Source organism: Hypanus sabinus, chromosome 10 (genome assembly GCF_030144855.1).
Source record: "Hypanus sabinus isolate sHypSab1 chromosome 10, sHypSab1.hap1, whole genome shotgun sequence".
NCBI lineage: Eukaryota > Metazoa > Chordata > Chondrichthyes > Myliobatiformes > Dasyatidae > Hypanus > Hypanus sabinus.
The window spans coordinates 102,307,808-102,321,736 of NC_082715.1; the positions used below are offsets into that span (position 1 = coordinate 102,307,808).

The following is a 13,929-nucleotide window of genomic DNA, read 5'->3' on the forward strand; positions in this document are numbered from 1 at the left end:
TGCTCAAGGGTGGGGTGGGCTTTACCAGTGATGGACTGAGTGGTATCCGTTACATTTTCTAGGATTATCCAATCAAGGAAATGGCATTAAACAATTTTGATGAACTATCAGTGTCTTGATTTGGCCTGAGATCCCTTTTCTGAGATGACCACTTATATTGGGAACACACACAAAATGCTGGTGGAACACAGCAGGCCAGGCAGCATCTATAAGGAGAAGCACTGTCCACGTTTCGGGCCGAGACCCTTCGTCAGGACTTATATTGGCAACAAGTTCACGCGCCTGATGATGGCTTTTTGCAACCAATGATCACGAGAAAGACTGGACTGTATTAGTGATATCAGGTATAATGTTTCAGCTTTCATTCTTGGTTTTACTTACTGTAATTTAGTTCTTTTTTCTTTGTTTTTATTTACCTGTATTTCATTGTACTGCTGCCATAAAGTTAACAAATTTCACGCCATATGCCGATGATATTAAACCTGATTCCGATTTTAACTTCTTGAACCGATTTGCAATTCACCTCAGCCCCGCCTCTGCGCGGCCATCCTCTGGGCCTTTAGTGGTCGCTGTTGCCGGAGGCCCGGAATCTGCGGCCTCTCTTGGCTGAGGCGCCTGTTCGTTGGTGCTGGGGTTCGGGCGCAGGTCCGGACTCCGAGGCCGGAAGGCGCGGGAAGGCAGCCTCGCTCTTGTTTCGCGGACGGCAGCGAGGGCTGCGCGGCTGAGTGACAGCCGCGGGACGGAATGGCCAGCGTGCAGTGGACGGGCAGCGGGGCCGACAGCGCATCGAGGCGAGTCCATAACTTCCATTCCGGGCTGGGAGCATCCACAGGCTACCCTACTTTTCAGTGTGGTGACCCCCACCAGACCCGGCAGTGAGTTAGCGCCCACTTTACCCTCCCCCTTATTACAGTTATTCTGTTGCTAGTACTTCAACTTATGCATTGTGATTGCAATTTCATCAGAAAGTTCTACTTGAAATCATTGACACTGTAATCAGGGGATGACTAAGTTAGTGTGATGAAGATGGTGATGTCCTGCTTGAGCGTTTTCCCGGGCTGTCTGTCATTCAAATTCTTCCTCAAAGAGGGAGAACCTTTGTTGACGCGTTAAGTTGAAAGGCAATGTTGAACACCCAGTCTTTTCGTTTGTAGTGCACCTTTTTCACGTTCCCCCTCATTCTTTTTCTCTTGACTGTTTCTTGCTATTCTCTTAATTTGCAGCTCCCTGATTTAATGGCAGGTTCCAGAAACAATGGACTGATGCTTACCAGCATTGGCTTTATAGGTGATGCTTTATTTTGTTGGTTTGTCTGCTTAGACATCAAATCTGCAGTACTCCGTGTTTAGTTTGATAGCATATCCTACGCTTCTCTCTGAACCATGGAGAAAATAAGTACAAGGCAAAATGGCCCAAGTTTGTTCCAGCTTCACCAAGGATCGATGGTTAATATTGATGCTTGTGACACCCACAATCTGAATAAAACAAGGTGTATAGTAGAAGGCAGCCAGGGTGTGTATTGATTGGCTGGTGCCAGTGGGTGGCTCAAGAAAGATCATATTAGAAGAATAAAAAATCAAATGCCAAATTTATTAAATGATTAGCATCAAATAATCTATATCACCACAAATAATATAGAGCTGATAGGGAGTCTTATCATCTCTCAAAATGAGGGAGGTTGCACAGCCAATTCAAGAAGGAAACATCCTCTCAGCATTTTCTCTATTTAGCTTCTAGGTTTCATAGAGATAGGCACTCAGTCTTCTAAACTCTGATTATAGTGCCAACCTGTGTGATGTTTCCTCCTACAGCCTCTCCATACTAAGATCATACACATTAACCTTCCCCTAAAATGGGGAATCAAAAATTTCCATGGTACTCGAGATATGGTCTTTCTAGTTGCAGTAAGTCTTTCCTATTTTTATTCTCAACTGAACTGATAGAAATTAGCCCATGTGCTTGTGTGCTGTGCAAAAGATCTCAATTACTGTTGTGCCACATCGTTTTATAGTCTTCATTTAAATAATGTTTTATTATGCTTCCTTGCAAAATGAACAACTTCATAAATTCTAACATTTATATTTAATTTGCCAACTTTTTCTTTGTTCACTCACACATGGTAATACTTACTCACTCATTTTGGTATCATCTACAAATTTGGTAGCTTGTTTTCTCCAAGTCATTAATACATTTGGTAAATGGCTGTGTCCCAGCTTGAGGTTTCATTGGTTACAGGTTACAGGTTACCAGCCTGATAATGACGCCCCTTATAGCTAACTGCTGTTTCCTGCATGTTAGACATCCTCTGTCCTTGCCAATGTTACCCTGAATACCTCAGGCCCTTATGACTTAATCTTTTCTGAGGTTCTTTGTCAGATGCCTTCTGCAAATTCAAATCCAAATTCAGCCACTGGTTCTCTTTTGTCTACTCTACTGGAGACTGTCAAAAAGCACTCTTAATTTCTCAGAACAGCACACAAAAAATCCAGGAGGAATTCAGCAGGCCAGGCAGCACCTAAGGAGCGCAGCGTTGACTGTACTGTTTTTCCATAGATGCTGCCTGGCATGTTGAGTTCCTCTAGCACTTTGTGTGTGTTGCTCGGAATTTTCTAGCATCTGCAGATTTTCTCTTGTTTCTAATTTGTCAGACACATTTTCTCCATGGTCATGCTGAATTTGCATGATAAGATGACAGTTTCTCTACGCTATAGAATTTGAACAAAGCAACAAGACTGTAATCTTCAGATTTTTCCTAGAATGTGAATCTGCGGGTTGCCCTGACAATGACAATATAAAACAATACTGCAAGGGAGCAGGCTCTTCTGCTCACAATGTTGTGCTGAACCAATTAAATTAGTAATCAAATCCTCAACCAAACTATTCCATTCTACCTACACAACATCCATATTCTTCCATTCCCTGCCTATCTAAGAGTCTCTTGAACACCTATGTCATATTTGCCTTTAACGTCACCTCTGGCGGCACAGGTATATGCCATTCTTTGGGTAAAAAAATACTTGCCTTGCACATCTCCTTCGAGCTTGCCTCTCTCACTCTAAATGCATGCCCTTGGATATGAGGTATTTCAACCCTGAGAAAAGATACTAGCTGTCAAATCTATTCCTTTTATGATCTTTTAAGCCTCTATTAGATCTTCCTCCAGTCTACACCACTCCAGAGGGGGGAACCTCTCCTTGGATAAACCTCTCCTTAAAAACTTGCCTTCTAATCTGGGCAGCATCCTGGTAAACTTCTTGTGCATCCTCCTTCCTTCCTATAATGGGGTAACCATAACTGAATGCAATGCTGCAGATGTAGTTTAACTAGAGATTTCTAAAGCTGCAACATAACTTCCTGACTCTTGAATTTGGTTCCTTGACTACTAACTGCAGGTATGCCATATGCCTTCTTTGCTACCCTAGCAACCTGTGTAGCTGCTTTCAGGAAGCTGTTGATCTGGACCTCAAGATCCCTCTGCACATCAACACCATTAAAGGTCTTGACATTTAACAGTATGCTGCCCCTTTATATTTGATCCCAAAATGCAACATTTCACATCTGGCTGGTTTAAGTGCCATCGTCACTTATGTATAGGACTGTGCAAAAGCCTGAGGCGCATGTAAAATTCTGTAAAGTGAAGATGCTTTCAAAAATAATGAAATTAAAAGCTAGATATAAAAAAACTCAAACAGCAGCAAACAGTTTAAAATAAAGCACTAAATCAAATTGATAATTGGTGTGACCACCCTTTGCCTTTAAAACTGCATCAGTTCTCTTAGGTACGCTGCCATGCAGTTTTATAAGAAAATTGGTCGGTAAGTTGTTCCAAGCGTCTTGGAGAATTTGCCACAGTTCTACAGACTTTGGCTGTCTCACTTGGTTCTGTCTCTCCTGGTAATCCCAGACAGCCTGGGTGATGTTAAGATCAATGCTCTGTGGAGGCCATCCTATTTGATGCAGATCTTCTTGTTCTTTTCACTGAAGCTAGTTTTTTTCTGACCTTATCCATGTGTTTGTGGTCATTGTCCTGTTGCAGAATGAAGTTGGGATCGATCAGATGCTTCCCTGATGGTATTACGTGATGGATGAGAATCTGCTTGTACTTCTCAACATTTAGGATTCTGTTAATTCTGACTAGACCACAAACTCTACTTGCAGTAATGCAGCCCCAGACCTGCAGGGAACCTCCTCCATGCTTCACTGTTGGCTGCAGACACTCATCCATGTTGCATTCTCCAGCTCTTCTGTGGACAAAGTACTTCCTGTTTGAGCCGGAAATTTCATATTTTGCCTCAGCAGTCCAGAGCACTTGCTGCCATTGTTGAGCACCCCAGTCCCTGTGTTTTTGTGTGTAGGTAAGTCTCTTGGCTTTGTTTCCACTTTAGAGGAATGGCTTTTTGGCAACAACTCTTCCAGGAAGACCACGTCTGACTTCTCCAGGCTTTAGAGGGATGTACTTAAGTTCCATTAGTTTCTGTGACTTCAGAACTGATAGCAGCGCTAGACATCTTCCGATTTAAAAGGGATGTCAGTTTGATATATCTTTTGTCTGCTACATTCGGTTTCCATGGCCGTCCACTTAGTTTCTGGTCCTTGACCTTGCCTGTTTATTTGTGCTTTCTTCAGAAGAATTTGGACAGCACATCTTGAAAGTCCTGTCTGCAGCAAAATTTCTGTTTGGGAGAGACCCTGCTGGTGCAGGATGACCACCTTGTGTCTTGTTGCTATGCCCACTCTTGCCATCTTGTAAGAATTGATGATTTGAAGTTTAAACTATCACATCCGCTACACCCTCACCTTTTATTTCGTGTGTCCTTCACCCAGTTTGATTCCTTCTACATTCACTTCTACTTCAGTTAATCATTTTAGTTCATTCAATTCATAATATCATTGATCTGTTTGTTATCTTTGTTTAATCACGCACTGGGCTGAATACCTACAAGGTAATCAAGTCTTTATTTGAAAAGTTGTCTTTTACTTAATGTTACTTTTGTTAATGAAATACAGAAGTTTCTCTAACATTTAATGTTTGGAAATCTAAAATTTGTTCTTTTCTACTGATACTAATGCACAAGACAAAAAATAAACAACTAACACAAAATTTATTTTAAAAGCCTAGGGTGCCCAAGACTTTTGCACAGTACTGTATATCCTGTTGTATTGTTTACCAGTCTTCTGTGCTATCTAGAATACCACCAATCTTCATATCTTCCATAAATTTAGTAACCCACCTATCTGTGTTTTCATCCAGATCATTTATATGTCACAAACAACGGTGGTTCAAGTGCAAATGCCTACAGAACACTCATCCCAGACCACCGTTTTTCATGGGGAAATCAACTCTGAATCCCGATTCTGGATCCCATCTAGCTTAGTCTTCTGGATGAGCTTCACTTCAGGGACTTTGTCAGAATACCTAACTAAAATTCACGGGACAAAGTCCAGAGCTCATTCTTCATCCCCTTTATCACCTTGTCAAAAAAAAACTCAATCAAGTAAAGGCACAACTTGCCCAACACAAAGCTACGTTGACTGTACTTATTTAGGCTATGTTTTCCCAAAATATTTCCAAAATCTTATCCCTAAGAATCCTCTCCAGTAACTTCCCTACCAGTGAGATGAGACTCACCATTTTATAGTTTTCAACATTTTTGACTCGCATTTCCTCTGGGATTTCCCTTGTGGCTAAGAAGGGCATACAGATATTGGTCAACGCCCCAGCAATATCATCCCTTGCCTCTCTCAGTAACCTGAGGTTTATCCCATCAGCCCTGGGGACCTTAATGTTCTTTCTGAGATCCAAAACACTATCTCAAAAAGCCTTTGCTTAATTAGCACACTCTACTGTAAGCTCCCTGTTCTTGCTATCCTTCTTGGTAAATACTGATGCAAGGTATTCACTTAATGCCTCTTCTACCTCAAATGTTCCCTCCTTGACCCGTTCTATTACCTTCTTAATTATCCTCTTGCTCTTGATGTACATGCAGAATTCTACTTGCCAAGGACTTTTTATGGTCCCTTCTGGCTTCTCGAATTCCCTTCTTGATTTCTTTCCTGGCTTCTGTATAATCCTCAAGGGCTCTGATTTTTAGCTTCCTAAATCTAACATACTTTGACTAAATTTGTCACATCGGCCGTTCTTGTCTTTACTTCTTACTGGAATATGCCTGTCCTGTACTCTGTGCAGTTGGCCTTTAAGTATTCTCCACATCAAATGTGGACCTACCCATGAACAGCAGTTCCCAGTTAACACTCTCTAGCTCCTGTCAAATAGAGATTGTAATTTGTCCTGCTTCAATTTAATGCTCTCTGCAAGATCCATACTTTATCTATTGCTATCTTAAAACTTTGAGAGTTATGATCAGTGTTCCCTCACTATTCTACCACTAAAAGGTCAGTAATCTGGCAAGGCTTGTTATCTAATACTAGGTCTTGTGTGGCCCCTCCACTTGTTAGACTGTCTACATATTGATTCAAGATACCCTCCTGAATGCACCTAACAAATTCTGCACCATCTATGCCACTAAGGAGGTCCCAGACTATATAAGGAAAGGTGAAGCCACCCACTAAAACACCCTGCTGCTTTTATCCCTTTTGTTAATCACATATTTATCTCTCAATGTCCCAGTGGCTATTGTTTGGAGGGGTGGGGGGGTTGTTTTGTAGTATAGTCCCATCAAAGTGGGTGCACCTGAATCCTGCCTAAATAGAGTACCTTGAAAAGTATCAGCCTCCAAAACTATTTTTACATTTTACTGTCATTTTCTAAATTTAAAATGTATTGAAGTAGGATTTTAGAGCCAATCTACAAAACATTGTGCTTCATGTCAAATCAAAAGAAAAATTCCAAACCCTGTCAACATTTCACTAAAATTAAAAACCAAAATTGAGGCTGAATAAGTATTCTTTGCCTTTGTCATGACTGTTAACTTTCCTCAAGTTCAATTATTACCTTACAAGCTTAACAAATTTGATCTAGAAAATAGAAGGATCACCTGTTTTCAATTAAGCCATAAGAATACTGTAAGCACCCCTTTTCTGTAAATCCAAACAGTATGGTAGATTTTCAACAGACCAAACCAAAATTATGGCAAAAGAGCATTCAGGAAAAGTTAGGGAAATGATAAAAGAAAAGCACAAATCTGTGGAAGGGTACTAGACCATCTCAAAGGCACTCAGTGCAGCCCATCATGAAACAGTGTAAAAAAAACCACAGCCACACTACCTAGTTCAGAGGCTGCCCCTACGAACTTAGTCACTGGAGAAGAATGGCACTTGAAAGATAGGCTACTGTGGCGCCAACAGTCACTCTGAGTAAGCTGCAGAAATCAGTGGCTGCAACTGGAGATGAAGTTCATGGCTCCACAATCTCAAAGTATTTGCACAAAAAGGATATTTATAGAAGAGTGAAGAAGCCCTGGCTTATATAAAATGCAGACCCTTGCCTGTCAAAACTTTGCAAAGTGTCACTTGGAAGATACTGTAAAGATGTAGCAGAACGTCTTGTGGTCGGATGAGACTGAAGAACTTTTTGGCCTCAACACTAATACTGCACAAAAGCCAGGTCATACATTTGGCCCTACTTATTCACAGGGGATTGGTTCTGGGACCCCTCGCGGATAAAAGTTCACGGGTGCTCAAGTCCCTTCTTATTCAATCTGTTTCAATCCGGTGGACCTTAGGACCCAGCAGAACCCCAGACCTTATTTAAACCTGTGTCAGTGCGGTGGACATTAGGACCTCGTGCCAGAGTTCTGAATGCGCAGTGTTTCTGTTCACGAAAATAATCATGATTGAAAATAAAGTGGAAATAATAAAGCGATCAGAAGGAGGTGAAACACCATCGGTCATTGGAAAAGGATTAGGCTACGTCGGTCAACGATCGGAACAATTTTAAAGGATAAAGTGAGAAAGGCTCTGCCCCAATGAAAGCTACAGTTATTACTAAGCAACGCAGTGGTTTAATTTTTGGGTTTTTGATCCTCCACATCAACCCGGCACAGTGGAGAGCGCACGTGGGAGCAATCTGTCCCGAGTCCCGAGAACTTCTGTTCCCGAGCCCGGCGCTGAAACATACGTTCTTAAGTGTATTATATGCATAGAAAGATAAAATATATACCATATACTAAGACAAACGTTTGACTGACTGATGCTAAATAATACCGGATGTACCTGTTCCGACTTACTTAGAGAACTTCCGATGTTTTTCGATCCTGATGCACGATAATCCACGCACATCTTCCCGTATACTTTAAATCATCTCTAGATTACTTATAATACCTAATACAATGTAAATGCTATGTAAAATGGTTGTTATACTGCATTGTTTAGGGAATAATGGCAAGAAAGAAAAGTCTGTACATGCTCAAACAATGTGTGCTGGAAGAGCACTTACAGGTTTTCGCAATTCGCCGTTGGTTGATTTTGCGCATGCAGAATCCATGGATAAGGAGGGCCGACTACCTTCCCTACAATAAAGTATGGTGGTGGTTGCATTGAGCGATGGGGATGCTTTTCACCAGCAGGGACTGGAAATCTGGTCAGGATTGATGGGAAGGTGGAACACTGCTAAATACAGAGAGATCCTGGATAAACACCTGCTTGCCTCTGCCAGAAAATTTAAACTCAGACTAAGTTTGATTTTAACAGGACAGTAACCCAAAGCACACTGCCAGAGCAACCACGAAGTGGTTTCAAATGAAGAAAATTGATGTCCTTGAGTGGCCCAGTCAGAGTTCTAACCTTAAGCTGATTGAACATCTCTGGCAAGACCTCAAGATTGTTGTCCACTACCTAACCTGGCACAGCTTGAGCAATTTAGCAAAAAGGAATAGGCAAATCTTGCTCCAACACATTATGCAAAACTAATAGAGACTAATCCAAAAGACTACTGACTACTTATCCAAAAAACTAAATATTCAAAAACTTAAATGTCAGCAGTTCAAATTGAACCACTTCTCACAGCTATAAAAGTTTTTGAATTTTTAGTTTTTAATGCTTTACAATTTTCCCTGTTTTTTGGACTCTACTGTGAAAAAGGAGCATGTGATTGACAAATAAAAATTCTCAGTTAAATGGATCAAAATCGGACTTCCGGTAAGATGGCGATTGCTTAGCTGCTCCGAACTTTTGTTCCGTTACTGTCGCTATCTTTGCACTAAATGTCTCCATTTTTTAAACCTTAGTCGGGAACTTTTTCGGTATCTCTTACTTGCCTGTGAACACATCTAACTTACAATGTCTAGCAAGAGCTCTAAATCCGGGAGAAAGGAAGCTCCGGCTCTCTCAGACGAGACCCTGGCTGTGAGACGAAATTTTAAAGGGATTTAAAACCGCTTTCAAACAGTTGGAGGACAAACTTGATCAGATCAACGACAAGGTGGGCAAACATGCCCAACACTTATCTCGCATCGATTCGACTTCTGAAGATTTAGAAAGTCGTGTTTGATACTTGGAGACTCTCTGTTCCAGCTTGGAGGAAAAGTGTAACAAACTCCTTTTCAAAACGGTGGATCTCGAAAATCGCAGCAGATGCTGCAATCTTAGAATTCTTGGATTGCCAGAGGCCACCGAACAGGGATCAGCAGGGAAGTTTTTTGCCGAGTTTCTCTGTGAGATATTCGGGAAAGATTTGTTTCCGAATCCGCCTGAGCTCAAACGGGCACACTGGGTCCATGTTCCCGCCGGAATTCTGGGCTACCGCCTGCGACTGGTAAACTTGTGCTTCCATCAATACCAGGTAAAACACCATCTGATCGTAGAGGCACGTCGCAGAGGTTCTTTTATTTTCCAGGGTACAACCATTCGCTTTGTGGAAGATTTTGCTCCCCAGACCTTAAAGATGCACGCTGAGTTTAAAGGCACAATGCAAGTGCTTTTTGATCGTGTTTTTAAACCCTCTCTTCGTTCCCCTGCTGATCTACGAATCAAGCTTAACACTGGGAAATACAAATGGTTTAAGTCAGCCAAGGAAGCTGAAGCATTTGTGGCAAGACTTCCGGCTATCCAGTCATCTTCGGAACCCGATCGGACCTCCTAAAATGGTGGATAAGTACTTCTTGTAGTAAGATTACTTTTTCTGGACTCAGACTTTACTTGAATCATTTAGACATTATTCATTGAAACTCTAAGGGCTGTTGACAATCTCTCCCTGGATTTGGTGTGTGTGTAATCTATTTTTTATTGTTGTACAACTTTATCTACAGAGTTCTACAACTGACTTTAACTTGTTTTGGAGGATTGAAGTCTTCAGTGAAGGCCTTCCTGTTTGTTGGTTCACAGTTTAATTGCCGATCTATCTTTCCTTCTTTTTATATTTATTTATCTTATTATACTTTTTTTCTTTTCTTCACCCCCTTTTTTCTAATTTCTGAATTTTTTTCTCTCCTCTCTGTAAATGGTTGATAAATACTCATCTTGAATTTATAATTTTCCCCTTCCTCTCCTTTTTTTTAATCCTTTTTTTTCCTTTCTCTTACTTGATTCTTCTATAATTTTTCCGCTGGCAGGTTAGTTTTGGTCTTCCAATTGTCTCTGTATTAAGTTTTATATTTCTGCAGAAGGTGTTCTAATCTGTAGTTATGTTTTTTAGTGCATAAACTAGTTACTATTTGTTATAGTATTTACACGGAACTGCTGTTAATGACATAGATCTGGAAGTTGTATTTGGGTTAATTTTTTTGGTAGAGCTAGCAACTTGTTTTGGTAGCCGTCTAGTTTTAGGTTGTGTGGGTGGGGTGGGTTTTCTAGTTCCAACATCACTCATTGTATATATTATATCTCTTTATTGCTCAGGACATGTATATGTTTTGATTTTACGAATCTATGTTTACATCCCTGTTCCCAGACTGCAATTGTACTGCTTGACTTTTTACGTGCCTTCTGCCTTTTTATGCATTAGTAATCGATAATGGCTAGTGCACTTAAATTCGTGAGCTGGAATGTAAAGGGATTGAATCACCCTGTTAAAAGGAGGAAGGTATTCTCACATATCAAACAACTCAAAGCTGACATTGCTTTCCTTCAAGAAACTCATATTCGTTGTTCTGATAACTCCCGGCTTTTGTCAAAGTGGGCAGGTCAGCATTTTCATTCATCCTTTACCGCTAAAGCTAGGGGAATCTCCATTCTTATTAACTCAAATATTCCTTTTGAACTCCATAATAAAATATCTGATATAAATGGCCGTTTTATTATTGTTTCTGGCAAACTATATTACACTAAAGTTGCACTAGCAAACCTGTATGCCCCCAATTTTGATGATGTTAATTTTTTTGAACGGTTTTTTTCCTCACTACCAGACTTAAACTCATACTCTCTTATTCTGGGCTGTGACTTTAATTGTTGGTTAGATCCTAATTTGGATCGATCGTCCTCTGTTACTAGACCACCTACTAAATCTGCCTTAGCTATCCAATCGTTTCTCTTTAATTATGGTATCTCAGGTATATGGCGTTTCCTCCATCCTACGGAGAGAGATTATTCTTTTTTCTCATATGTTCACCATATCTTCACTAGAATTGATCATTTCTTACTAGATAACCAACTTATTCCATTTGCCCACTCTTGTGACTATCAGAGTATACTGATCTCTGACCATGCCCCAATTACTCTCTCTCTGAATTTGCCTGGTTTCCCTCAGAGGAATAAACACTGGCAGTTTGATTCAACTTTACTATCGGATGATGATTTTTAAAAATTTATTAAGGATCAGATAACCTTTTATTTTAACACTAATACATCACCTGAAGTGCCATCCCAGATTGTCTGGGATGCCATGAAAGCATATCTGAGGGGGCAAATAATCTCTTACACAGCAAATCTCAACAGAAGATCCCATGCAGATCGATTAGACCTCATTAACCAGATTAAAGAATTGGATCAAATATATGCCCAAACTAAGAACCCTGAATTATACAAGAAGCATGTAGAACTCCAAACTAAATTTAATCTTCTGTCCACTCAACCTGTCGAACGCCAACTTCTCGAAAGCAAGAGTCGCTTTTACATTCATGGGGATAAGTCTGGTAAATTTCTAGCCAATCAGCTGAGGCATTCCAAAGCCAAACAACATATTACAAAGATCCGGAAGGAGAACGGAGACTTTACATCGGATCATTTAGAAATTAATGACGCATTTAAAATTTTTTATTCTCGGCTTTATTCCTCTGAATCTCTGAATGACAATATCTCTGTTGATCAATTTTTACAGAATCTGAATATCCCCTCACTTTCATCTGATTTCAAAGCCAAACTCAATGCGCCTATGTCATTAGAAGAAATATCTACTGCAATTTCTGCACTGTCCTCAGGGAAATCTCCTGGACCCTGCAGAATTTTATAAATCATTCTCTTCTCTTCTTTCTCCTCAGTTACTTTCAGTATTATCTGACTCGTTTAATTACGGCAAATTGCCACCCTCTTTCAGTGAGGCATTTATTATTCTTCTTTTAAAAAAGGGCAAAGACCCAACAGAGTGTTCCTCGTATAGGCCGATCTCTCTGCTCAATGTTGATGTAAAGATCTTAGCTAAAGTTTTGGCTCATAGATTAGAAACCGTCATTCCATCCATTATCTCTGATGGCCAAACAGGCTTTATTAAAAACCATCTCCCTTTTTTTAACATTCGGCATTTATTTAATATCTTATACTCACCTCCAACTGGGATTCCTAAATGTGTTATTTCCCTCGATGCGGAGAAAGCATTTGATCGTATAGAGTGGAACTACCTTTTTGCAGTTTTAGAAAAATTTGACCTTGGCCAAAGTTTCATCCCTTGGATTCAATTGCTGTACCTGTGTCATACTGCCTCTGTTTTAACCAGCTTTCAGAAATCCCAAGTATTTAATCTCAAACGTGGCACCTGCCAGGGATGCCCCTTAAGTCCCTTTCTCTTTGATTTGGCGATGGAACCTCTGGCGATAGCATTTTGAAACTGCCCTAAATTGACTGGGATTTGGAGAGGGGGTGTTGAGCATGAAGTTTCTCTCTATGCTGATGACTTATTACTCTTTCTCTCAAATCTGTCTACATCCTTCCCTTCAATATTTTCACTTCTTGACCAGTTTAGCCAGATCTCTGGCTATAAACTTAATTTACATAAGAGTGAACTTCTCCCAATTAATAAAGAAGCACAAGAACTAACATTTCGTGATCTCCCTTTTAAAGTAGTCCATAATCAATTTACTTATCTTGGAATTACAGTCACAAGAAAGTTTAAAGATCTCTTTCGTGAAAACTTTGCCAGTCTTTCATATGCTATAAAACAGAGTCTGGTACAATGGTCACCTCTATCTATGTCTTTGGTAGGTCGTATTAATGTTGTTAAAATGTACGTCCTCCCCAAATTTTTATACCTATTTCAATCTGTCCCAATTTTTATTCCTAAATCTTTTTTTGATTCCTTAGACTCTATTATTTTGTCATATCTGTGGCAGAATAAGCGCTCTAGAATTAATAAAATCCATCTCCAAAAATCTAAAAAAGAGGGTGGCATGGCTTTACCTAACTTTCATTTATATTATTGGGCAGCTAATATACGTTGTGCTACCTTCTGGTCTTTCTTCCATGGCCAACCCGAGTGCCCTAACTGGGTGGCAATGGAGCTGAGCTCCACTAAAGAATTATCTATCTCTGCACTTCTTGGCTCTGCACTCCCTAGTAGTCTGCCCAGATCAATAGCTAATCCTCTTGTTAGACACACTTTGCGTATATGGGCTCAGATCAGGAAATGCTATGGTTTCCAAGGGTTTTCCTTTTCCAGCCCTGTTGCTCATAATCACCGTTTTTTTACCTACTACATACGATTCAGCATTCCAGGTTTGGTATAGGAAGGGCATTAGACATTTTGAAGATCTTTTCATTGATAATCGGTTCGCTTCTTTTCAGCAGCTCTGTGTTAAGTTTAATCTGCCCAATGCTCATTTTTTC

The 13,929-nt window shown here is 40.3% G+C and overlaps 1 protein-coding gene across 2 annotated transcripts in view; it reads left to right on the top strand.

Annotated features, from left to right (window-relative positions):
- Positions 1-592: 592 nt before the first annotated feature.
- Positions 593-13,929, top strand: part of casp8ap2 (caspase 8 associated protein 2) — a 44,692-nt gene continuing 31,355 nt past the window's right edge. Inside the window, exon 1 of one of the 2 annotated variants that reach the window (XM_059982423.1) lies at positions 593-791. In XM_059982423.1, the coding sequence (XP_059838406.1) occupies positions 745-791 (47 nt within the window). In that variant the 5' untranslated portion in view covers positions 593-744. Of the gene's footprint in view, positions 876-13,929 lie in introns of both variants that reach the window. The other variant, XM_059982422.1, reaches the window with a different exon arrangement.